Genomic DNA, 25,559 nt, shown 5'->3' with positions numbered 1-25,559 from the left:
AAAGAAAATCATACAATCTGCTGAGGTAGCTGATGCATTATAACTAAACAGTGGAGTTTCTTGAAACCCAACCTGTAAGGTCTTTAAATAACATTCTCAAGATTGTTCTTGCGCAGTTTTCTGTCATTGACGCACCACCGTGATGTCATTGTGGCTTGTAGCATGCGCGAAGGCCAGAGAAGTATTAGTCACCAGCGAGCGCCGAACCGAGGGGAGTTCGGGTTCCTGGCGTCGGCTCCGCTGTTCCAGGTTTTTATCGCCGGCTCCTGACTGCGTGTCCCTTCCCCCCTCTTGCCCCAGGGCGCAACCGCGGTGCCATCATCTCGCAGTACTACAACCGCACCCTGCAGCTGCGCCGCCGCCACCAGAGCCGGCCCTCCATCCGGGACTTCTCCCACTCCTCCCGGCCCAGCATCCGCGGATACGGAGTGGCGGTGGGCGAGGACGAGGACGGTGAGGGCTCCGCCTGGCCGTGCCCCGTCGCCATTGCGCGCGGATTTTGTTGGAGTGCACCCAGGGGGGTGCCTGGGGGCAATGGCACATGCCCTAGAATGGCAGTGGGGCCCCAACATCGGTACTGACGTTGAGCCGAGGTTAATGTGTTCAAGCCCTTTAATGGAGAATTCCGCCGGGCTTGTCTGGATCAAGCTACCCAGCCGTCTCGTCAAAGACGATACCACCCAAACCCTAACATATATCCTGTCCAGAGCACCTGAAAAATAAACGAGTGGTTGAAAACCAAGATTTTTGAATTGGAGCAAGCAAGCTCTTTAATTTCCTATTTAGCTGAATTAAAATACTTTAGATGACCCCTGTACCATCCATACATGAACTCATTTTACTTTATATCCCGTGAGTTAAGTACCACCAAAGTGGTTTTCTGCATCAGCAGCTCGTCGTCTGCTGTCAGGTTCTCGCAAATGACACTTGCGTCTTGTGGGCACCAAATTCTCGTCAGTCATTTGCACACTGGCCTGTTCCACTAGCACCACCTGTTTATTTTACTGTCTTCTAGTCTACAAAGTAACACTTCATGTGGGAGGGTAAGATATGCGGTACATTGGCTTTACATTTTTGTTTTCTTTAGAATGAAGGAAGTGAAATGAAATGAAGTGCAGTTCCTGGTTCCAATTATGGAAGCCAGGAGTGGAAGACCTTTATTTAAAACTCGTATAGTAGAAAAGAAGAAATGAATATACTGGTGAGACTGTATGTGTGCCTTCTCAAAAATAGAAATTAATATTTGACCCACTTACTGTGCGTCTGCACGGAGAGACTAACTTTTTTTGTCTCGGCGGGTGTGCTACAACCACACGGGAGTGAAAACACTGTTGCAGTGATCTCATTGATGGTCCGGTTGGTTTCAGCTCTAAAGACGGAGCGTCTGATCAGCAACCTGAAGAGCCTGCCAGCCAGTGATCGGGCGCGCACGCTGCGGACCATGCCCCTCAGCCTGAGCGAGAAGTCTGAGCTCCGGTAGGCATGGCGCCCGCCCCGAGCCCGAGCCCTCACGCTCCCTGCTCTCAGTGGAGATGGGGGGGGGTTATTCTGATTCACACCTGCCACTGGATACAGGCAACAACCCATCTTTCAATCTCCTCTCTTTCAGATATCTGCAGTTCAGGAGATATTTTTTAAATAGTTGGTTTCAGTACACGAAGAGTGCAAGGTCTAGACAGGGAATAAGATAAAAGATAAGATCACTTTATTAGCCATGTACAATTTCTTGCATTAGGAATTTTGCTTTTTGCTTACCCCAGTTTGCTCTCCATGAGACACACAAACGGGGAGGGAAGCTTGGGGTCAGAGCGCAGGGTCAGCCATTTATATACGGCGCCCCTGGAGCAGTTGGGGTTAAGGGCCTTGGTCAGGGGCCCAACGGAGTAGGATTCTTCTGCCGGCCATGAGATTTGAACTGGCAACCAGTTCCAGCCACAGGCACAGGCCCTTTTTTTTAGATAAGATCACTTTATTAGCCATATACAGTTTCTTGCATTAGGTATACAATTTCTCGCATTGTATAGCTGGTACATCCTGGATTCACATGGGGAAAAGAAAGACAAATTCTGTTTTTTCTTGAATTTGTCCGCAGGAAACTGGCCTGTAACTATAAAGGAGGGCACTCTGTTTCCCGCAGTGAGATTCCGTGCTGCAGCCACATCAAGAGTTATTTCATCATTGTGAGTAACCGGCCTGCAGCTATGTGCAAAACACGACCTTGGGTTACAAGGCGCACTTTACCCCTTTAACTTTCACTTACAATCGAACGACAGAAGCCGAACGGCATGAGAGTCCACGGGTTTCAGAGGAAGCCAGAAAATGCGAAGAAACAATTTTCTAATCGGCAAAAAAAAAATGTCTTTGCTAATTTTTGCTCCTAGCTGGCAAGTGAAGGGTTAAGTGTTGCCAAATCCTTACGAAGAACTGTAGTTTCCGCTCCGCATAAAACGTCACTGTGGGTATGTTTGTATCCTTTGTACCAGGAGCAAAGTCTGACTCATTTTTTTCTAAAGGGTTTTTTTTATGTTGCGTTACAACTCTTATGTAACATCCTCCCTTAAGTATTTTCAAACTTTTAAAATGCAATTTTTTCTGCACGTAAATTGCTCCTCGCGTGTAGCAAACAAGTGTACAGAATCCGTTAGAAAACGCAAAATCCTGAAATGAAGACAAAATTAAGTGTGTCACATCAAGCCGCAGAGCCGCAAGTCCATGCACTGATCACTGCATTACTGCACTGTGCTCAGTAATTGCCATTGTAGTTTTCCTAATTTGCAGTTGGGTTTGTCTGAATCATGCGTTTGACCATGCAATTGACCAAAAGGAATATTCCTTCGACACTGATATTTATAGTGAAGAATTGTTTTTCCCTGCTGCTGTGAGCACAGTCAGGCGGTCCGTCGGCTCTGAGCCTGGACGTGCTTTAGGACGCCTGAAAGTGTCCCACTAGATGATGGCCAGCGGCGGTGTGCTGTGGCTTGTCTCGCACAGGGCCTGCGGCAAGGCTGGTCCAGCTGGCTGGCCTTCCTGCGCCGCCTGCAGCTGTGGCAGGTGGCGCTGAAGCAGCTGGGCGGCCGCTTCGGGACGGGCGTGCTCTCCTACTTCGTCTTCCTCAGGACCCTGCTGCTCTTCAACGTCTTCCTCTTCCTCGTCAACACCTTCTTCCTAGTCATCCCGCAGGTGGTCCACCGGCCCCCGGATGTCAGGAACAGATCCTTCCTGGGCCTGGAGCTGCTCACGGGGGCGGTAAGGACAGGCCTGACCGTCGACGCTCCCGTCCGGACACCCGAGACCCGCTAGCATTCCTTCTGTCCGGGCTCAGAAGGATCTGACCACATACTGTACACCCAGAATAATTCCCAGTCAGCACAGACAAGTGGTAGCTGAGGATTTTAAAGTAATTTAAAGCAGGGGAGGTTTCATGACAAATTCTTTAAGGTTCTGGTTGAATAAACACGTGTACTGTCACAGTTAGGCTTTCGAGGCATGACTGGGGCAGATGGGCCTTCTGTCGCCTGGTGACGTATCTAATTCTGCCCATTCTGTTTCTGCACAGGGCTACTTTACAGATACTGTGATGTTTTATGGCTACTACACCAACTCTACCTTGAACAGCAGCTATAGCCCTGCAGCCGGAGGCTCTGATGAGAAAAGGGTGCCCTACAACATGCCTCTGGCCTACTTCTTCACTATTGGCATCTCGTTCTTTATCACCTGCATCATCCTTGTCTTCAGGTTAGCTGTGCTGGTGATTCTTTTAAGATGATCTGCCGGTTGGATTACATGTTTCATGGATAATGAAAGCCAAATGATCAGCTTGGCTTTCATTATCCAAGCCATTTTAGAACTGCTGACCTGCTAAATAATATTTCCAACTGTCGATCCCTTTAAAAAGGCTTTGTTAACTTCATTTTTCCAGATATGGTGTCACACGTGTGGGTTGCGAAGTCAGGAGCTATATGCAGCCTGGGAACACAGAGGTTTCCTTGATGGTTAAAGCAGCGCTTGTGCTTTTCTGTTTTTGCAGCATGTCGAAGTCTTTCGGTGAAAGCTACCGCATAGACACCCCTCACGGTGACTTGGCGATGAAGGTGTTCTGTTCCTGGGATTTTAAAGTCATTAAGAAGAGCTCTGTAAAGCTGCAGTGTGAGAACATCAGCACTCAGCTGAAGGTAACTCGACCACACTTGGGCACACACAGCTGGAATTGTTATACTTGATTAGGCTGCCAGACGAGAGTGAGCAGTTAGCAGACAGGGGCAGTGTAGTCGGGGCTGGATTTTGGTGTCCGTAGGCCCTAGGCACTTTCACTCCGAAATGTGCAAAAGGAGGGGTAAACGCCAATTGAATGACGTCGATTGACACGATGCACTAAACTTTTCTAATGCTAAACCACGTGACGGACCATCACTTCGATTCTAGTTTCAGCTCATTTTTTGTTAGTCACTAGTGTTTCCCTCCTTCGTAGGCCCCAAAAAGTTTGGAGGCCCTAGGCACTGTGCCTAAATGGAAATCCGGCACTGAGTATAGTCCTGACCTGACTCCACAGAAAGATTTCTGTTTTCCTGGGAAGGGTTGGAAAGGGGAAAAACATTCCACCCGGGGCTGCAGACAACAATGAAGTTCAGAAAAGCCAGTGACGCAGCAGGGCAGGAAGGGAGAGGGGGGACTGCGCAGCCCTTGACAACCACAGCTGTTGCCCCTTCTGAGACCGATGACAAAGCCCCACACTGGAGATGAGAGCAAGTTGTTCACTCTCCCCGTGACCTCTCGGCTGCAGGAGCTGCTGTCAGAGCTGGCCCTCAGGAGGAACAAGACAAGCCTGCTTCAGAGGCTGGCGTGGGTGATGGTGCACATGCTGGCCTGGGCAATGTGCCTGGGAGTCACACTGGGCTGTGTCCTGGCCACGTACTACTTCTCTGATTACATGCACCAGGTAAGACAACAGTGGACACGGGGATCATACAGCACATGTCCGAACTACATGCGCTGTGTAATCGCGGGGGGCATCGCTTGGATTTTCCAGCACATTTTTCACAGCCAAAACCCCCTGGTCAAACTGCAGAGTATGTCTGGATGATGTGACAAGAATTAAAAATAATATAAGAATCCATAAAAGACATCAACCTACAGGAATCCACGCAGCTCACCAGAAACTGTGAGTTTACCCCCCCCCACAACAAAAAATGCAGTGCTAATGTGCGATTTATGATTAAACTAGCTGTTACCACAACATCCTGCTGGGAGTGTATGTACTGGAAAGACAGCAAGTGGGTGCAAGAGTTGTCAGAGAAACCTCCATAATTCACAATCTCTTATCCAGTCTAAGGAGGCAAGATCTGACGTGTGTGATGAAACCACACGACCTGAAGGCATGTGTGTGTGTAATGCCTACAAGCACTGCATCAGATAATGTTGTTACTCCTGGTTTTAAGATTTTCAGTCTTGGCTGGGTGCTGCCATGAATTGAGCTCATCTTTGCACCATCCAGCACCACAACCAAAAGGTCTTAACGTGGCGCCTGGCCAGGCATAGGTTCACAAAGTCAGTGTCCGTTTGGAGTGGTGACCTCCATAGTCATAGCTGATATAAGCCGAAGATATTTTGTTTGTTGAGAAACCGAGCTCAAAATAGATCCCACATTGATTTAAAATAAATTCTAGATATGTACTACCTCAGATATGATATATTTTTCATCAGGTTATTTTAGAGCTCTTCTTTGGACTCTGCTGCCGATACACAGGCATCAGAGTGTCCCATTTCTCTTCTACCTGCTGGAGTGTTGGGACAATCATCGCATGACCAAGACGAAAATAATTTTTATTATTGTTTTACAATGCAGTTGGAAAGAGTCATCTCCCAGACAGCTCATTAGATAGTCCCAGCCTCTTTCTTTGCGGTTATCATAATTTAAAGCAGCTTATCGTCTTCTCATAACGTAAATGCTCCACATTCTAACAGAGCTGGGAGAGTGAAATGCTGTACTGGAATCTGACTGGATTGAGAGTATTGTTACAGTGGAGCAAAGCAACTGATCCCAGCCCTGGTTCTGTGTGTTCCACACAGGACCTGAGGACGAGGACACGAAATGTTGACCAGAACAGCAGGCCAGAGGGTCTCCTGCTGCAAGAAGCCAGTCTGCTAGCTCTGCCTGTGGTGGTTTCCAGTATTAACCTGCTGGTACCGGGCTTCTTCAACACAGTAGCCTGGATGGAGGAGTTCAGCTCACCCAGTATGCACACCTATGTCGCCACCTTCAGGTAACAAATGGAATTTGTCTGTTCATTCTTCCGCTTAAAAAGTTTACTTAGAGCTGGAAAATATCCTTAATAGCATTGTAATGTTTTGAACTTTTAAGGAATTGGAATTGTATTGAATAACCCTGATCTACAGGTCCAAATTAGCTGGGAGTATACAGCTGGAATCTGACTGGAAATCTGAACTCCTTGTTCCAGTCAAATAAGGAATTCACTGACAAATAGGTCTAGTGCTATGATTTTCCCCCTACTCTAACATGATGCCAGCTAGATTAGGAAAATGAAGTCGGTTATGTTGTCTTCAGAGAGTGCGTTTTTATTCCGTCTTCATGCATTGCTAAGAAGAGGAAGGGTGAATGGATAGGGTCCTGTTGCAAAGCAGAACTGCCCTCCAGTGACATGACTATTCTGGGCTGTTTGCAGGAACCTGGTGCTGAAAGTGAGCTTGCTGGGAGTGCTGTGTTACCACTGGCTGAGAAACATTGCCAAGAACCCACAGAGTGTGAACTTGGAGGTGAGAGATTGACCTCTGGTTTCGGTCAAGCAGGCTGGTGGACAGTGCAAGACTCCCAGTCCTTGGCAGTCTGCTCTGATTGGCTGCTAACATTAGGAGAGAGGGCAGTGGTAGTGGTTAGCAATGCCGCCTTGCAGCGGTGAGGTCCTCGGTTCAGTTTCGGACCCAGGGTTTCGTATGTTCTTCCCGTGTTTGCGTGGGTTTCCTCTGGGTGCTTCGGTTTCCTCCCACAGTCCAGACATGCTGGTGGGTTAATTGGCTTCTGGGAGAAACTGGCTCGGGTGTGAGTTGGTGCATGTCTGTGTCTGCATGCCCTGCGGTGGACTGGCATCCCGTCCAGGATGAATCCTGCCTTGTGCCCTTTGCCGGCCTAGATAGGGTGACCAATACCCTGAATTGGGTGAAGGGAAGATAAGAGAGAATACTTGACCTTCACCTGTGTTCTTTGTTTTCGATTTGTGATTCTGCTCCAACTTTCTTATGGTATGATATTATATTTGACTTTGGCGATAGAACTAAACTTGAATTGAGACACTAAGAATAAATACCTTACCTCTTACACAAGAGGTGCTCAGCTCTGCTCCTGATGATCTGCATGAACTGCAATTTTTTTTCAAACAATTTGCTCTTGAGTATCTTTAATCAACTGCCGCAATTTAACAGTAGCCCCAGATCTGTCATCTGTTGCTGGCTTACATAGATTCTGCTTGCCAGTGGGCCTTGAGAAATTCAGCCTTAGTTGTTGAACAAAAAGGAAAGTAATACATTTGTCTAGCTTTGCTTTGCAGTCATACGAGATAATATCATTACTGTGGATAATATCAGTACCTGTGAAATAAGTGGATGCTTGCATGTCTTTGGTTGTCAGCTGTTACACATGTTACAACTGTGTGCTTTTGCTTCTCAAGTATTTTAAGACATCGTTGCCTCGGCATTACTTTGAAAATAAAAGTGCAGCACGTATTTATTTTTAAATCCCACAGCTGCAAACTCTGGTAACTTCTCTCATTCTCTTCTTCTCAGTGCTGGGAGACCTTTGTTGGACAGGAGCTGTATCGCTTTTTACTGATGGATTTCATCTTCACCTTACTGGATACCCTCTTTGGGGAATTCCTCTGGAAGTATGTTTAATTGCAGTTCTGTCATTTCAAGAAGGGCCTCAATTAACTTTTTCTTTACCAGCATAGGCTCATCGTTACATTTAGTGCGAAGCACTTACAAAGGATGTATTAAATCACAGGTTGTACAGTACATTGGTATAGAAGTTCTGTCATGTTATTTTAACATGGGAAAACCAATTCTTTATTGGTATGAATCACAACCTTGTGGTAGTTTTATACTTACCAAACCAAACATGCTCAGGAAGGATGGAAGAGTAACAATTTTGCCCACAGTTTTCTCTGAATCTAAGAAACAGACGCTGTTTGTACACTTGCAAGCACACGGTTAAAAAAATATTAAAACATTTAAAGTTGCTGTGTACTTGAGTGGCAACATGGTAGTGCAGTGGTTAGCGTTGCTGCCTCTGAGTGCTGGGCTCCTGGGTTCAGTTCCCGGAGCGGTATCTGTGTGGAGTTTGCATGTTCTCCCTCTGTTCACGTGGCTTTCTTCAGGGTGCTCTGGTTTCCACCCACAGTCCAACGACAGACTCAAACACGCCCATACTCGCACTGGGGCCAGTTTCCCAGAAGGCAACGTACCAGTATGTGTGTGTCCGGCGATGGACTGGCTGGTCTCGTCCAGGGTGTACCCAGCCTGGTGCCTTTGGTTTGCCAGGATAAAGCAGTTAGAAAATGGGTGGATGGAAATATATTAGAGGACAGGCATTACAAACACTTTTTCATGTAATTTTCTGGCTTTTACTCAGACCTGATATAAGGACATTTTTACAGAAGCCAGAGAAATTATATGGGTCTTGAGCTTGAAAAACTCGATAAACAAATGCTATCAAATAGTAGGCAAAATTTTAGGAAATGGTATTTTCTGTCGTCCAGCGGAATGCCAGTTTTTGACTGGCAGATTGAGGTAATTCCCTCAGTGCGCTGTGGGTGCTATGATTCAAAGTGAAACGCGGTTCTGGTGGCCACAGCTCTTCCCCTGCAACTCCTTTCTTTGCTTGCAGGCTGTTTTCTCAGAGAGCGCTGAAGAGGAAGAGGAAACCCGAGTTCGACATTGCCCGTAATGTGCTGGAACTTATCTACGGGCAGACACTAGCCTGGTGAGAACCACAGCTTTCTTTTCTCAAGAAATCGATAGGTGCAGTAGCTTCGCATGTGAAAGCAGGCATCAGTTCATTTACTGGATGTTCCTATTGAACGATGCGTGTGAGAAGTTCCCAATAGATCTCTCACTTCCTCAAATAGAAAATTATTCAAATTTTGTTATAGTAGTAGCATGCCATTTTTGAAGTTACTCTTGCCATGTTAGGACTTGACTCAGACTGTCAGAAAATGTGTTTAGTTACTGTACCCCAAATGGTCATCCGTACTGTAATAGTAAAAGTGTAGTTTTCTCCCCATGCAAAAAAGCGTGTTTTGTAGGGCATTTAAATGCTGTTTTGAGTTTGATGCCTGACGTGGAAATCATTTTGATTGAATATCACAGAATATCTTTTTTTCCCCTCTAGGTTGGGTGTGCTGTTTTCCCCCTTACTTCCTGCTATGCAGATTATCAAACTACTGCTTTTATTTTATATTAAAAAGGTGGGTAAGAATGTCAAGAGACCCGTTTGGTGGTCTCGTGTTCAGGGCCTTTAGTACACAGCATTTTTAATCACTTGGTAGCTAAGAATTCTATAATGTGTAGTTTTGCTGTAATGTCCTTTCCTAAACCTAAATATCCTAACACAGCTGAGAATACAAATGCAAATTCCATGCATTCAGTTTTGATCACAGCTGAATGTATGGGTCATTAATTTCAAAAGCAGTTACTATCCATGAGAAAGCAAGTCTTGCAGCTATAACAGCATCACTCATCAGAGACAGCCTGTAGTACAATTCCCCTGATCCACCTGCACATTTCTCCAGGCTGCCGTTTCAGGATTATTTTATTCAGGTCAGGTGGATCAAATTATGAATCCAGCTTTTAGCAGACATGAATAACTGCATGGCTGCATTTTACCTTGACAGTTTGAGCATTGTATCGTGGTGACGAAAATGTTACCAGCCGAACGTAGCTGATGTTAAGGCACTGCTGTCTGACCTTGCAGACCAGTCTGATGATGAACTGCCAATCTCCGAGGAAGCCGTGGAGGGCCAGTCAGATGACCACCATCTTCATCAGCCTGCTGTGTTTCCCCTCTTTCCTAGGGGCCGCGGTCACTGTCACGTACACCTTCTGGGCGTAAGTATCGCCTCCCTCCCAGTCTGTGTGTGGGGGACTTGGTGGTCCTGGCAGAGAAACTGGGGCACAAGGAAATTCCTAACAAGCAGCCGCAAAACACAGAGAAACATGCACAAAAACAGTACATATTCGTTTATCTTGAGTTCATTAAACTCTATTTAAGTGCTGCCCTGGGGAAATTATTGCATTCATAGCACTGGATATTCGACTTGTGTGTTTCGATTCAGAGACAAAGTAAGTCTTAGGTTAGAACAGCTCTTTCTATTTTTCGTTCCCCCTCTGCTTTTGATGTAGTTTAAAAGTATAAATGTGTAGGATTTACCATTGGGTTGTACCATTTGGCCAAAAGGGGAGTAATTTTACTCTTGAAGTAAATGGAATACGAGCAAAAATGTAATTTTCCAAACTGGAGAGAGACATGGAAAGAAGAGCATGGTCTTAAATAGCCCAAAAGGGAGACCCTCCTTGCCCTGAATCACTCACTCTCACAGGTCAGACCCCCTGACCCTTTCGGCTACTCATGTCTTAATCCATCGGGGGACGCCCATTCAGGAGGATCAGCAGGAGGATCGCAGGAGGGGTGCACACTCGCAGAGGAACAAAAGCAGGGAGGCCTTAGGTGTCTGAGTGAGCCCAAGTTGGCAGTTTCTGTAAGTCTGTAGATGCAGAACATGAGTTTTAAAGAATGCTTAAAAACAAACAAACAAAAAAATAGCTTACACTTATATAGCGCTTTTCTGGACACTCCACACAAAGCGCTTTACAGGTAATAGGGTCTCCCCTCCACCACCACCAATGTGCAGCCCCACCTGGAGGATGTGACGGCAGCCATAGTGCGCCAGAACGCTCCCCACATATTAACTATGGGGAGGAGAGCAGAGTAATGAAGCCAATTCAGAGACGGGGATTATTAGGAGGCCATGATTGGTAAGGGCCAATGGGAAATTTGGCCAGGACGCCAGGGTTACACCCCTACTCTTTTCGAGAAACAGCCTGGGATTTTTAATGACCACAGAGCTTTTACGTCTCATCCGAAGGACGGCGCCTGTTTACAGTATAGTGTCCCTGTCACTTTACTGGGTCATTAGGACCCACATGGACCACAGGGTGAGCGCCCCCTGCTGGCCCCACTAACACCTCTTCCAGCAGCAACCTTAGTTTTGTTCCCAGGAGCTCTCTCATCTAGGTACTGCCCAGGCTCACACCTGCTGAGCTTCAGTGGGCTGCCAGTTCTGAGTTGCAGAGTGATATGGCTGCTTAGGAATTGTAATATTCCTTCTGCAGGATCAAGCCCTCTGAGAGCTGTGGGCCTTTCCGTGGTCTGAACAGCATGTTTCAGTCGGGGAAGAAGTGGGCTGAGAAGCTCAAGAGCACCAATCCAGACCTGGCCTGGCTCGCCTGGGTGCACACGTACCTGGTGGAGAACCCCCTGTTCCTCTTCATTGCAGGGGGCATCTTCCTGTAAGTCAACACAGCTTACAAACATGTTGGTATTCTTCTGTCTAATTACTGCATGAGTTGCATCACAGTTGCATTACAGTGGAAAGAAGTACAGAGAGCATTTTCTGTTGCAGCTTTGCTCTGGTACACAACAGTGAAACATCTGACTCCTTTTGATATCTGACTCAATCAGCAGCAAGTCTGTTGTTTTACCAATGAGTTATTAATTTTCTTGTATCAGCTAGCTCAGTGCACAAAATTCAGAAAAAGGTTAAGCACCTCTTCATTCTTCATCACATTTTATTCTGCATTCAGGCCCTGATTCCAAAGAGCGATACAAGCCTGTGCATATTCAGGCATGTATTCAGTTCTGTGAGAAATGCTTCGTGTTGATGCTGTCTGTGCCTGTTCCTAGAACAGCAGAAGGTTTTGATTTTTTTTTTCTTTCCACCCAGAGTTGTTATTTATTTCCACACACAAGTCGTGGATGGCCAAAGGAAAATAATCAGTTTGCTTCAAGAACAGATAGAAAATGTAAGTAAAACACTGCCACTAAGTCATTTTCTAGTATCTTCATTGATTTGTATTGTATAGAATTATTAATTAGGCATGTAGTACTCAATCATGTGTATTAATGAGTTGATTAAAAGCTGTATTGGATGTGAAGTAGTAAAGAAAATTAACATAACTTCACATTGAGTTTCTCGATAAAAAGGGAGTTTTCAGGGGAGTTTTACTGTCACAACTGTGGATCTTATAACCTTGCCTCCTACTTGTACCCAGACACTTTTTGACTATTTAGACTATTTCTCCTACAAGCCCAGACGCACATGCCATTGCCTTTTTGGCCATAAGAGGTCTCTGTTGCGATTTGTAAAAATACTAAATCTCTTTTCCCTGTGACACGTTTTCCGTGCCATTCATAGGAGGGAGAGGACAAAAAGTTCCTTATTACAAAACTGCAGGTGATTCACGAGCAGAAGAGGCCAGTATCTGGGAGGAGGTTGAATATTAGAAGCAGTCAGGTGAGTTTTAGTCAGCTTGCACTATTGATGTATTATGACTTGTCCCTGGTGGTGAAGCCATTATTATGATTTTGTCCTGAGGAGTTGGAAACCTTTAAAAAAAATCAGCTACTTTAGTTCTGCAGTATATTTCTTAATTTATTATTCATTACATTGATATTTTATTTGGGGAAAAATAAGGAACAGCCTTTTTAAAAACATATGTACAAAATTGTTTTTGGTTATTCAAACTAATCAGATGAAGAACAAAGATAACAAAATCTAAATGCAATAATTAAAAATCTACATCACATAATTAATGCTAACATTTTATGTATAGAGCACAGCAAAGCAGACCATTTTCATTCTCACAAGTCCTGACCCAATTTAACTGTGGTTGACGATTAATTTTTTTAAAATGCCAAATGCCAGTTTTGTCCTTTCGTCCTTTTAATCCAAACATGAGCAATCTCTGTCGGTTTCTTGCACCTGGAAAACAGAACAATAACATCTAACTAAATCAATATTATTTTAATTTGGCAATTACAAGTACAGTAGGCCTGTTGTTTTAGCTGGTGTAGAGTCTGAAGTGTGTATCCAAGTGAAGTTACCATAGTAACACTAACAGTGTACTGTATTGTCGCACACAGCTTTTAAATTGAGCAGGAATGACGACCTTTATACTGAACCACATGTCTGCTGACAGTCCACTGGATTCATGCGTGTTAGTACCGTGGTGTAATATGTTTCTATCAAACCACTATAAAGCAATTTTTTTACAAATGCAGAAAAATCTGAACTATACTGTTTGCTCTTTAGAGTATTGATGCTGATGTTCGTTCCACTAAAACCAGACAGATGTGGGTTTGACTTGTTAATCCAGCTGTCTGATTAATCTTTTTCAATTTATAATCCGTCAAAAGTGATGTCCAATATTCAGATTTTCTTTTCCAATCTGTCCTGTGTGGTTATGTCATGTCATGTCAAACTCTTTTCAGGTGATCTTTAGTAAGTAGTTAATGAGGAGGGGGCTGCAGTTTAGTGGTGTCCAAAAGATGGCCTCTGCTGTGTGTACAGTGCTGTGGGAATTTCTGATGTTTTATGTCTTTAATTCGCAGGACTCCTAGCTGGGGAAAGGGAAATGATTTGTTCCGAGCACCCTAAACTTGCCCCTTGCCACTGTTAAAGTCGGTTTACTTAAAAGAGAAGCTGCCTGGCTGACTGGAAGATAATAAAATGTGAACTGCGCCTGCGTAATGTGAACCGGAGTCACAAAGCAAATCATATCGACCTTTGGAATACCTGCATTATTCTGCTCTTTACAAACAGGAACAGGAAACAAGCTGAGGCAGAACATGTCAGAAATCTGCACAGGTTACAGACCAGATGGTTAAGGGTGTTGTCTGGACTTCCTTGTATGTGCCGAAGGGAGATGGCCCACTTTTGAGTAGCAGGTGTAAAGAATGAATGGCTTTTTCTGATGTTCGGGAACTGGTGCATTATATTAGACCAATTGTTATTTCTAGCACAGCAGACCCGTTCTTCCTCCTACAGACTGCAGCCTCTTCAAGAAAAATGAATTTCTGGTTACCCAGTCCAGAGAAACTTGAGTGAAGAAGGTAGATGAATTCTGGCAAATGATAGGACTTTTGGCTGTTGTGTCACATTGTTGAGCACCATCAGTAAAACCTATGAGCCAGTATATCGTACTTCACCAAGGTTTGGACATTTCAGGGCGCAAGACTACAGAAATCCAACTTGTGATGTGTAGGGACTGAATATACACAAAACTCAATAAGGATTAACCACTAGAATATTAAAACAAATCCCATCTAAATAGCTTATTGTACTTTATTTATTTTTATTGTGTTTTATACAGGGTCTGGTTGTGGTGTCTTTTTTTGTTGTTTAAAACTGTGATTTAAAAAATAAAAAAACGTTTTCTTACCCTTGTCCCTGTTGTTTATATTTAAAAAATATTCATTAAGAATGACTGAGCTAAAAGGTAAGAAATTAGCATTAGACACATACAGATGTAGCTTATCACGCAAGAGGTTTAGCATCTTTCATAATTATCTTCTAGTATGGTAGTCTGGGTTGGGTTAATTTTTGGGTTATTGCGAAAAATTGCTTGATAACTTAAAAGCTTTCGAGTGAACCTGTATTTTCTGGGCCTGGCAAACAAATCCAGTCAAAGTTTTGTCAAGTCAAAACATGTTTTTGTTCCTTCCCAACCCACTAACACGTTCCAAAGTCAAAGATTGAAATGACTATGGTGACTATGAAATGACCAAGTTCAACAATTTACTCTTTCAATTAAAATAATTGCTTACACTTATATAGCGCTTTTCTGGACACTCCACTCAAAGCGCTTACAGGTAATGGGGACTCCCCTCCACCACCACCAATGTGCAGCCCCATCTGGATGATGCGATGGCAGCCATAGTGCACCAGTATGCTCACCACACATCAGCTATCAGTAGGGAGGAGAGCAGAGTAATGTAGCCAATTCATAGAGGGGGATTATTAGGAGGCCATGATTGGTAAGGGCCAATTGGAAATTACTCTTTTCGAGAAGCGCCCTGGAATTTTTAATGACCACAGAGAGTCAGGACCTCGGTTTTACATCTCATCCAAAGGACGGCGCCTGTTAACAGTATAGTGTCCCCGTCACTATACTGGGGCATAAGGACCCACATGGACTGCAGGGTGAGCGCCCCCTGCTGGCTCCACTTACACCTCTTCCAGCAGCAACCTTAGTTTTTCCCAGGAGGTCTCCCATCCAGGTACTGACCAGGCTCACACCTGTGGGTTGCCAGTTGTGAGTTGCAGGGTGATATGGCTGCTGGTGCGTTTTATTAAATTTTATATAATTTTCTTTCGAATGGTCGTTATTATGAAAGCCAGTGTTATTTAACCACGGAGTTAAATTTTACATATGTTCCATGTACTAAGTGAACAGTGTTTTTAGGTTTTAATAGGTATTAAGATTAAATTTTCCCGACAACCTACTGTATCTGCAGTGGCTGAAAAAGAATAAGGGCACAGACGATGTAAATGCAAAAGATTATATCCCAGACATAACAGGATTTTATACCTTCGTCACGGACTAGATGTTAAAATGCCATGACGTGTGGGGGAATAGTCAGGCCTTCGACGAAGTGCAAAATATCACGTTGACCAAGATCACATGTTATTCTGCGTCAAACCGTTTCTATTTTTTTCGTCTCCATAAACATGTATGACCCTCTATAGATAATTTATTCGTATATTGAGAAAGGGGATTATTACATGTTAATTACCCGTTTAAAAACAAAAGGCCTAAATTATTTTAGACTGTAAATAAGTATACATTATTTTATACTTCATTCCTTTTTTCTTTTAGTTGCGGAAACGGCAGATAGTTTGTGACGCATAAGGGCTGGGCTGTATTTTCCGAGTTTTGATAGGCTTTCTTCTTCTCCCCGATCACTCCTCCTTCTTGATATAAGGTTTGTGTCCGCCCTTCCTCTCCATTTACTAATCGGCCATTTCATGTAGAATTTGTGAAGTAAGTATTTTGAAATATCTTTAATTTTATCTATGTCTTTTTTTTTTGTCTTGTGATTAAATATAAACCTTTAGTTAGCTTTTGTAATTCCTATTTGGATAAAAAAATGTAGTCAGATTAGTATTTGTTTAATTAAAATACTCAACAATATTCTTTATTTAAATCTATTCTTTTGAGTTTTGATTTAAAAAAAACCTTTAGAAAATCTGCTCATTTACTGGAAATGTTTTATTGTTATATAATTCATGATCTTACACTTAATTTAAAAAAAGTTTCGATTCGTGCGCCATTTTGTTGTGGTTCAGTTCTAAAATGGACACGTAGTAGGAAAGAGTTGTTTTTTTGGACATTTTAGCAGCATTACTGTTTAAGGGTCGATGAATGACGGGGATTTGTTTTTTTCATGTTTTTCCCACAATAATTTGTTACATGGACTTGAAAAACATATAGTTTAATCATGTATTTTTATTAGATGTTATATTGCGCAGTTGGATATTTCGGAGACTACAACATGGCGCTGGGGCGTTGAATGCGGAAATGAGTTACAGAAGAAGTTAAATTTAAGATCAGCCATTTCTGAAGAATTGTACCTTTTCACTTTATTTTTAATTTAGCTTATTCTAAAATTGTCGTAATCTTAACAGTCTCATTTTACCATTTAACGCCGAAGTGACACTGGAATACGGTTTAAATTTATGGCAGATTGCCAAAGTGCCATTCCCTAAATTCGGCCTAATTTATTCATGTCGTGGAAGCGAATATCTCGTAAACATGTAGGTATTGGCCAATACCTGCATTTTGAGAATCTTGTTGTTAGTGCTATTTATTACGACGTTTGTGAATTGCAGCTGTAGTTCTGATTGTTAGGTCAGATTGTGCGATAACGAGCAATTTAAAGCGATCATGTTTTCCCCAGAAAGAAAACTTTTCAGTCCGATTGGTGTGCTGATTCTGGCAAGAAGTATCGTAGCTGTACAGCAAACTTGGGAGTTTGTTTAAAGTTTTCTTTTTGGGAGTGGACTCTTCATTTTTAATTTCTGTTTTTTATTTTAAAATGAAAGCATTATTTTGATATGCAAATTGTAGTTTCATTTATTAGTTTAGAGGTAACCGAAATAAAAAGGGCGGTATTAATAACCGATGAATTATTGTATACATTAACGATACTCTTTTTTTAGGAACCATTTAATGTGCCGTCCACGGACCTTTTGGAACAAAGCTTGAACAAAACCCATCCTGTTATTTTATAAAAGACAAAAGTCAGATTCTCACAAAACTCCAATAGATTAGGTGTTTGCGGCCGGAGTCGCTTTTTTTTTTCCATTCGAAGTGACCGTGGTTGTTGTTCAGAGGAAAATGATTGAAATTGGAAGACCGAGAAATGGCTTTTCAGAATCAGGAGACAAGTGGTAAGTTTGTAAACTGATGCATTTTGGCATTATTTATGCCATGTCATTTTGCTAATAGAAATAGTTTTGTTATTAAAGTTTAAAAGGTACACTTCGTAACGTCTGACATGCCCCCACCTAAAGCAGCATAGGAGAAGGGCATTTTTAAAAAAAGGCAAAATCAACAATGAAGACTATTCAGCCTGTCGAAATTCCATTCCCTGCAAAATCTCTGCCGGACATCACCTGCAGCAAACTACTTGAAGATCACCAGTGAAAAGTCTAAAAACCTGACAGATTACCAGGTTAATGAGAAGCTCCCATTAAAACCCACTACAGTTGAGATCTGCACAAAATCCGATGGGTTTCCCTTCCTTGTCCTGTGGATTTTGTGCTGTATAACCTGAGCTGCAGTCCTCTGAAAACATGTGTGCTGTACTATGCCCTGCCATGCCTTGGAAACATGTATATCCTGCTCTTCCATGTTCTGCATTGTGACCTAAGGTTGTGCTTTCTGTTTTTGAAATGGAAGTCCGAATTCTCCTGAGAAACTGAAACATCTTATGCAAACCAAGAAAAAATCATACAAGTTCAAGAAGAGATGAGGAGCCCTCCTTCTCTCCATTGTCTGGTAATCCTGTTAATTGTGACCTACAGAGTGCTTACCAATGTGTGGTTGTATCCCCTTCTGATTTAAAAAAATAAATAAAATTGATCAGGAGAAGAGTGTTTTCTCTTTGCATTCATGTTACATTGCTGAGAATTTCTAAAATGAGGTCTTGACAGATGTTGCTTAATCGCAGCTGTTCAACATCTGGTATAATTCCGACAGCAAGATGACCAAATTGTTCTCTGGAAGATAAAATAGACACAGACTTTTGTTTGAGTGTATAGAGGAGAATCATCGGTGAAGGATTATCCGTTTTGAATTCATCTGGGACATTTTGTTATGGATCAGTGTTCACCGTGAGCACATTACAAACCAGTGGAAGCGTCGGTCAAGTATGAAGAACAGAATGTTGTCATTCTTTCTGCCTGCGTCATCTGCTCCACGAACTGTGGGTGAGGAGTGGCAGCTAAGACCAATTCGAAGAGTCTCCTCGTCTCGTGTTGGGGGGGCTGTCTAATACGGTTCTGCTCTGCCCCCAAATCTGTTGAGAAGTACAGTTATTGATGCTGCAGAATAATATCAATAATGTTAAAAATTGAGGAATATGTTTCAGTGAGGGTCAGTTAGACAGTGATGTTCAGGCATAATTATAAAAGAATTTCTCCCCAGGAATAAAAAGAACCAGAAGGACCGAAGGAGTAATGGGTCCAGAATTCCAAGTGAAGATGAAATTCATAGAGACTTTGTCAATCTCCAGAACTGTAAGTCATTTTCTGTTTCTTAACTTTTTTCCCCAAGAACAGTACTGGTCATATAAAGATCACAAAGCTGTATGCTTAAAAAAAAAATGGGATTGTGTTATTCAATGCTTCTTTGTTACAGAAGAATAATTTGAGAGATATACAATAGTCAGTTATGGCACTTGCTAGATGAAGTGATTGTTTTCCATTTATAGTGCAACATTGCATCCATAAATATGTGAATTGGAAGTTATTCTGTTTGTTATATGGTGTAAGGAAGCACTCTTTTCTTAAACTGATGGTCTGCTGTCTCTTTACAGCTGATGAATTTCTGAAGAAACTGTCCAAAATGGTAGAGAAGTACAGAAATAAAGAAGTAACTTTAAAAGGCACATGGGTCATGAGAATTGGTGGGCTCGAGGACACTGTCCTTTGGGGAAGAGAAGAGATGATTGAAGCCTGGGAGGAGCTCTACCTGCCCGAGAGCGAGAAGATGGTTGTGTTTGGTGCCATTGACAATGTCCCCTGCTTGGCCATGGGGCAGCAGCTCATCCTGATGGTAGACAGCAAGGGCAATGTCTACGCCTATGAAAATGAGGTGCTGCACCATGTGACGCGCAGCTTAGAGGACTTCTTCGAAGATGGGTTCTCTTTACCTTGGATCAAAAGCTATGAAAAGGGAAGCTACTGTGAACCACTGGTAAGGCAACCAACATATCTCTACCATAGATACGGGTACATGGTTTTTTGCTAGAAATCTACATGCAGTGCAGTCCGTAAGTATTTGGACAGTGACACAATGCGTGTTGTTTTGGCTCTGTACTCCAGCACACTGGATTTGAAATGAAAACACGGACTACGAGGTTAAAGTGCAGAGTGTCAGCTTTAATTTGAAGGTGTTTACGCCTATATTGGGTGAACCACATAGGAATCACAACCCCTTTTTATACATAGTCCTCCCAAAAGTAAATGGGGGAGTCTATGTATAAAAGGGGTTGTGACTGCTATATGGTTCACCCAATATAGACGTAAACACCTTCAAATTAAAGCCGACACTCTGCACTTTAACCTTGTAGTCCGTGTTTTCATTTCAAATCCAGTGTGCTGGAGTACAGAGCCAAAACAACACGCATTGTGTCACTGTCCAAATACTTACGGAGTGCACTGCATGTAGATTTCTAGCAAAAAACAATGTACCCGCATCTTTGCTAGAAATCTGCATACTTGCGGACTGCACTGTATGTTGATTTCTAGCCAAAACCATGTACCTGTATCTTTTCTAGAAATCTACTTACTTGCGGACTGCACTGTATGTAGATTTCTAGCAAAGATACGGGTACATGTTTTTTTGCTAGAAATCTACATGCGGACTGTACTGTATGTTGATTTCTAGCCAAAACCATGTACCTGTATCTTTTCTAGAAATCAACATACTTGCAGACTGCACTGTATGTTGATTTCTAGCAAAAAAACCATGTACCATGTACTTTTCTAGAAGTCTACATGCAGTGCAGTCCGTAAGTATTTGGACAGTGACCCAATTTGTGTTGTTTTGGCTCTGTACTCCAGCACACTGGATTTGAAATGAAAACACTGACTACGAGGTTAAAGTGCAGAGTGTCGGCTTTAATTTGAAGGTGTTTACGTCTATATTGGGAGAACCATATAGAAATCACAACCCCTTTTTATACATAGTCCTCCCAAAAGTAAATGGGGGAGTCTATGTATAAAAGGGGTTGTGACTGCTATATAGTTCACCCAATATAGGCGTAAACACCTTCAAATTAAAGCCGACACTCTGCACTTTAACCTCGTAGTCAGTGTTTTCATTTCAAATCCAGTGTGCTGGAGTACAGAGCCAAAACACCACAAATTGGGTCACTGTCCAAATACTTACGGACTGCACTGCATGTGGTTTGTTTTTCTTTTTTATTCAAAAGACTGAAGAAGAATACCTGGAATTCCAGCAACGTGAAGAAATTCAAGAGATCAAGAGACGGACGCAGGAATATGTCGAAAGTAAAAAGGAGGAGTTTGAGGAGATGGCCGCCTTCTTTGACAGAATGTTGGAGAAGACGGGGAAGCTAAATTAAGCCATTGGGCAGGCAAGCTGGCTTGTTGGCTTAAATGGTGACTGTGGTCCTAAGCAAGATCCAAAACAGACTTGACTCGACGTAGGTCAGAAAGTAGCACTGAGAGGAGAAAACCGTTCCTGACCTCCTGAGCCTTGATGATATGTGGGGCAGGTGGAGCCCAATCGTTCTGGCAGGACCAGGATTCCCTAAGAAGGGAAGCAGGGTGGGGTATGGGGTGGTTTTAAATTTGCTGGGGATGTCCTGGCTTTGACACACTGCACAACAATGCAGTGGCTTCCCAGCCAGCCGTGATCTCGGAGAGCTGTCACTCATAGTGAGATGGTCGAGCTCATTCGCCTGCTGCCTTGGATTTGGAGAGAGAATGAAAGGCAGGTAAGATGTGCATCAGGTGTTACGCAGGAAGCATGTGTTCAGTGTCTTAGGAGTGAGCCAAACCAGTGCCGTGACCTAGACATGACCCTCATGCTCATAGTATAGATCAGCGACTCAGTGCTGAAAAGAGTGGTTGGTGTCATACTTTACAATGAGGTGCATTGCACCTTTATCTGTAAATAAAATATTTTCTTAAATAAAATGTGTCAAAAACCATTTCTTTAAGTCAATTTGATGTGGGGTGATCCTAGGATCACACTTTCCCCATCCCCTCAGTGACAGCCTCATTTCCTTCTCATCCTCTTATCCAGTTGCAGGTTTTCACTTCACACCTCGCGTTCACCTCACCTGCATGCCCACTCTGCTTCTCTCCTGCTCCTGCCTCTTCTCCACGGCCCAAACATTTCCTTTCTTCTCTTTTCAGCATGGAATAAGCCTTTACTTGTTCCTTTGCCACCTACGGATACCGACGCAGCTCCCTGTTTGAACTAAATGAAGTGGGCCTATATGAACTGCAGGGCTCACTTGCCAATGCAAATGTTTCTTAAGGCATTTAATTATGAACCTCTCGTTTCCAGTACCCATTACAAGACATGGCTGGTCAGCTTGTACATAAAAAAAGCACCATAACATTGCCTAGTGTTCCAACACTGGAGTGTTTTAGAGTGGGTCATGACTGCCTTTCCAAACCAGCATCGGAACTTGCCTCGTCTTGTTGGAGGGGTAGGTACAATCACACGGGAAAACTTGCTGCGCGTTACACTGCAGCTGCTGTACAGTGGGACGCCCTTAGGGCTGGTTCACTGGAAATTGTGTAGTCCAGTGGTTTCAACCTGTGGGCCGCGGTGGTACTGCAGGGGGGCCCTTTATAAAAAAAAGACCACCCGTGAAATAAACGAACTAGGGTTCGTATGTCTGGGGCGGGGAACGCGGTGTATTATCCAATAGCAATATTAGTCCAGCATATTTTAAAATAAAACTCCTCTACTGGAAAACGCGGCTGTGCGGCTGACTTGCAATTGATCATCGGCGCGTTCATTCCAAAATATGTAGAATTGGAAAGCGCGACCTGTTCCCCTGCAAGACCTAGCAACTCACAAGTTTACATTAAGCCAAGCTGTGTTCGTTAGTGTGCGACATGAAAGCGACCCAGAGATGTAAATCGGGTAGCGAGAAACGCAAAGAACAGAACAGGCAATTGAAGAGGAAAAGTTTAAAGTGAACTTTATCAATTACTTACTGGGCACTGTCGTCAGTGAGACAACGTTTTTTGTTGCGCTAATTCAGACGTCTTTTTGTTTGACATAAAATACCGGAGATAATTCAGCTGAAGCCTGTAACGAATGGCGGGGATTTGGCAACTGAATTAAAGTTTGTCTCATCTGCTCCCCGATTAAATCAACGCTGCGTCTGAAGTACTGCAGTATTTGGTAAACCAAGATATGAAATCTGCGTTTCCCGAACACAGTGATAACGTCAAGTGTTGTTAACAATTCCAGCTGCTGTCGCCAGTGATGAACGCTCGTTTAGCAAACCGAAATTGATCAAAACCTATCTAAGGTCCACCATGTCACAGGAAAGACTGTCAGCTCTGGCTTTGCTGTCTACAGACAAAAGCACCACAAGGCTTTCAGTGATTTCAGTGGATTTCAGTGATATCATCGCTACGTTTGCTGCGACGAATCAAGCTGTAAACTTTTCAATAACTAGTTACTTAGTATCAAGTGCAATGTGTTAGCCCGTGTGAATTGTGCTCTCTTGCTCTGTGTGCGCTGGCGGACGGAGCAGGAAGCCGGGGGCGGGACCTGAACTTACGTGCACTCGGGCCCACGAATGGGTTGCGCCGACCCTGGTTGTAATTGTAAAACAGTCGTAAATATATAACACTAAATGTAATATAAATAAAATAATATAACTATTTTATAGATATTATGGCTTAACATGCTGCGAGCGCCATTATATGTGACATGACAAGAAAGCTAATTCAGAACGTAGTAGAACTGCCTCGTTAATAATAATAAAAATAATAATCGCTTACATTTATATAGCGCTTTTCTGGACACTCCACTCAAAGCCCCACCTGGATGATGCGACGACAGCCATTGTGCGCCAGAATGCTCACCACACATCAGCCATCAGTGGGGAGGAGAGCAGAGTGATGAAGCCAATTCATAGAGGGGGATTATTAGGAGGCCATGATTGGTAAGGGCCAATGGGAAATTTGGCCAGGACGCCGGGGTTACACCACGCCCTGGGATTTTTAATGACCACAGAGAGTCAGGACCTCGGTTTTACGTCTCATCCGAAGGACGGCGCCTGTTTACAGTATAGTGTCCCCGTCACTACACTGGGGCATTAGGACCTACACAGACCGCAGGGTGAGCGCCCCCTGCTGGCCCCACTAACACCTCTTCGTTACCCTTCATATCATGGATAAGTGGCTTGCGTTCGGTTCTGTTATAAGGAAAGACAGAGGAAGGCCCATCTACGGTCAAAGAAACTGATTCAGTGTCATATACCGATAACCCAAATTAAAAAAGAGAAAATACAGCAGTGAGTACCTGGCTCTGGGCTTTACGTGCCTGGGAACTGTGTGTTCCGACGTGTTATCAAACGAGGCTTTAAAGCTGAACAACATATGTCTCTGCAGCCCGACATCCAGCATTTGGTATGTGTCAACCAGAACCAGCCCTCTCACCGAGTGAGCCAGAAAAGACGGTGCGTGTTTACTGCCGGGCTAGCTGGACGCTATTGAGTGACAATGCATTCATGCGTCCATTGGAAAACCTACGTGTTGAATATGTCACGGATGGGAGTTAACATCTACTTCTTTTTTATACCTGTTCTGATAGTTAATGTGCATATTTTCGTTTCTTCATAAGTCGATTTGCACAGACGGCTACCCTGCACGTCTGGAAAACAATTCAGCTCGTTATGATTACTCCTGCTCCGTTTTGTGTTTGACAAGGCTAGCTTTAAGTACGTGAGATATCATAATAAAGAAAGCCGTACTGGTGCCTTAGTTTTTACATTTTTTTATTTTTTTTTTGTGAGGTGCTGACTGGACCCCTTCTGTAATCAATAAAAAAGTTTTTTGTAAAGCCATGTTTGTAGCTTGTATGTGCGTATTTTCTTAGATAAACGGTGTCGATTAGGCTACTGCTGTGGTAGTCTTACGTGTCCTCGGTCCTTTTATGGGCCGCGGAAGTCTTTGTGCTCAGTAACAGTGCGACTTTAATCAGGCTATTCCTGCATTCCTAACATAATAGAGGATCCACGTTCAGTTACATGGATCATTACGTTAGTTTTTTACTGAGGATTTAATTTGTTTTAAAGCGGGGATGGCCTTTTTTTACGTTTGTAACTAATGAATATACCCGTATCCCTCTTTCTGCCGCATTTTCAATGTTACCCAACACGACATACTGTAATTTGATACCGAGAGTTACACACGGTATGGAGCGTGATTGCTGTTGGTATTACAGAAATGACTCTGGTCGCCTGAAAATTGTGGTTATTCACATGCAATAGTATGTGTTTTGCTGGTTTTGTCCTCGTTTCTCCGTTACCTTGATTACAGCAGTTCCGTGAAGTTGCTCACCCAGAACAACCCGCACAAACGGAGCACTACTGGTCGCGGTGGGCTACATTGTGCTGTTTGTAGGGGAGCAGATGTGATCCACTTTCCCACTTTCTGAGTAAGAAAATGGTGATTCCTTGATTGCGTGTTATCACTCACCCCGTATTGGCGGGATCCAGCTACGATCATATGAAGAAGTTAAAGTACTGTAGGTGGTGCGACAGCAGGCCTAGCCTGCAATGGAACAGGTAAAGGTTTATTCCATGCTGAAAGGAAAATGAAAAAGAGACGCAACTTTTCAGCTGTGGAGCCTTCTTCGGGTTGTATCAGGTGTAAAAAAAAACATTGTGTCTCTTTTCTCTTCCTTTCAGCGTGGCGTAAAGCTTTACCTGTTCCTTTACAATTATATAAATGTACTGTATATGGTGTCTACCGTTTAAGCCTGTACCTGTCATTTACCTCAGTGGTTCATTAAATATTCTTTCCCTGTTGACCTACTCCATGTTCGTTAAAAAAACAATTAATCCAAGACGTTTTATGAATTTCCAAGCTAAGGTCATTAGTGTTCATATCCTTATAATTTATATTCTTAACTTCAGTACTTTCACTGATTAAAACATTCAATGCCGTAGGAAGTCCTCTGTAAAACTAAACAGGATGGAAAGT

The 25,559-nt window shown here is 43.2% G+C and overlaps 2 protein-coding genes across 4 annotated transcripts in view; both read left to right on the top strand.

The window, feature by feature from the left end:
• The window catches only part of tmc6b (transmembrane channel-like 6b), a 29,896-nt gene extending 15,392 nt beyond the window's left edge, over nucleotides 1-14,504 (top strand). For all 3 annotated transcript variants that reach the window (XM_015356430.2, XM_015356431.2, XM_006635407.3), the window contains 17 exons: nucleotides 301-453; nucleotides 1,368-1,476; nucleotides 2,093-2,180; nucleotides 2,992-3,246; nucleotides 3,557-3,735; nucleotides 4,028-4,172; nucleotides 4,781-4,936; nucleotides 6,067-6,260; nucleotides 6,681-6,771; nucleotides 7,795-7,892; nucleotides 8,894-8,989; nucleotides 9,398-9,473; nucleotides 9,980-10,113; nucleotides 11,398-11,574; nucleotides 12,009-12,087; nucleotides 12,480-12,578; nucleotides 13,676-14,504. In XM_015356430.2, the coding sequence (XP_015211916.1) occupies nucleotides 301-453; nucleotides 1,368-1,476; nucleotides 2,093-2,180; nucleotides 2,992-3,246; nucleotides 3,557-3,735; nucleotides 4,028-4,172; nucleotides 4,781-4,936; nucleotides 6,067-6,260; nucleotides 6,681-6,771; nucleotides 7,795-7,892; nucleotides 8,894-8,989; nucleotides 9,398-9,473; nucleotides 9,980-10,113; nucleotides 11,398-11,574; nucleotides 12,009-12,087; nucleotides 12,480-12,578; nucleotides 13,676-13,684 (2,138 nt within the window). In that variant the 3' untranslated portion in view covers nucleotides 13,685-14,504. The remainder of the gene's footprint in view (nucleotides 1-300; nucleotides 454-1,367; nucleotides 1,477-2,092; nucleotides 2,181-2,991; nucleotides 3,247-3,556; nucleotides 3,736-4,027; nucleotides 4,173-4,780; nucleotides 4,937-6,066; nucleotides 6,261-6,680; nucleotides 6,772-7,794; nucleotides 7,893-8,893; nucleotides 8,990-9,397; nucleotides 9,474-9,979; nucleotides 10,114-11,397; nucleotides 11,575-12,008; nucleotides 12,088-12,479; nucleotides 12,579-13,675) is intronic.
• A 1,502-nt stretch (nucleotides 14,505-16,006) lies between these two features.
• LOC107078543 (uncharacterized) lies at nucleotides 16,007-21,515 on the top strand. The gene is made up of 5 exons (XM_015356736.2): nucleotides 16,007-16,107; nucleotides 17,286-17,516; nucleotides 18,775-18,866; nucleotides 19,166-19,545; nucleotides 20,786-21,515. The coding sequence occupies exons 2-5, from the start codon at nucleotides 17,464-17,466 to the stop codon at nucleotides 20,936-20,938; spliced, it is 678 nt and encodes a 225-aa protein (XP_015212222.1). The 5' UTR covers nucleotides 16,007-16,107; nucleotides 17,286-17,463; the 3' UTR covers nucleotides 20,939-21,515.
• The last annotated feature ends 4,044 nt before the right edge of the window (nucleotides 21,516-25,559 follow it).

This window comes from Lepisosteus oculatus, chromosome 9 (assembly GCF_040954835.1).
Source record: "Lepisosteus oculatus isolate fLepOcu1 chromosome 9, fLepOcu1.hap2, whole genome shotgun sequence".
NCBI classification, from domain to species: domain Eukaryota; kingdom Metazoa; phylum Chordata; class Actinopteri; order Semionotiformes; family Lepisosteidae; genus Lepisosteus; species Lepisosteus oculatus.
The sequence above is the reverse complement of the archived record's forward strand: the minus strand, read 5'-3'. Positions and strand labels throughout refer to the sequence as shown.

What these genes read in the sequence shown, in the direction of transcription:
- LOC107078543 (XM_015356736.2), top strand. Translation starts at nt 17,464, where the DNA reads ATGATTGAAATTGGAAGACCGAGAAATGGCTTTTCAGAATCAGGAGAC. An exon ending in CTTTGTCAATCTCCAGAACT is followed by an intron (nt 18,867 to 19,165) that starts GTAAGTCATTTT and finishes GTCTCTTTACAG; the next exon opens with CTGATGAATTTCTGAAGAAA. An exon ending in GAAGCTACTGTGAACCACTG is followed by an intron (nt 19,546 to 20,785) that starts GTAAGGCAACCA and finishes TTTATTCAAAAG; the next exon opens with ACTGAAGAAGAATACCTGGA.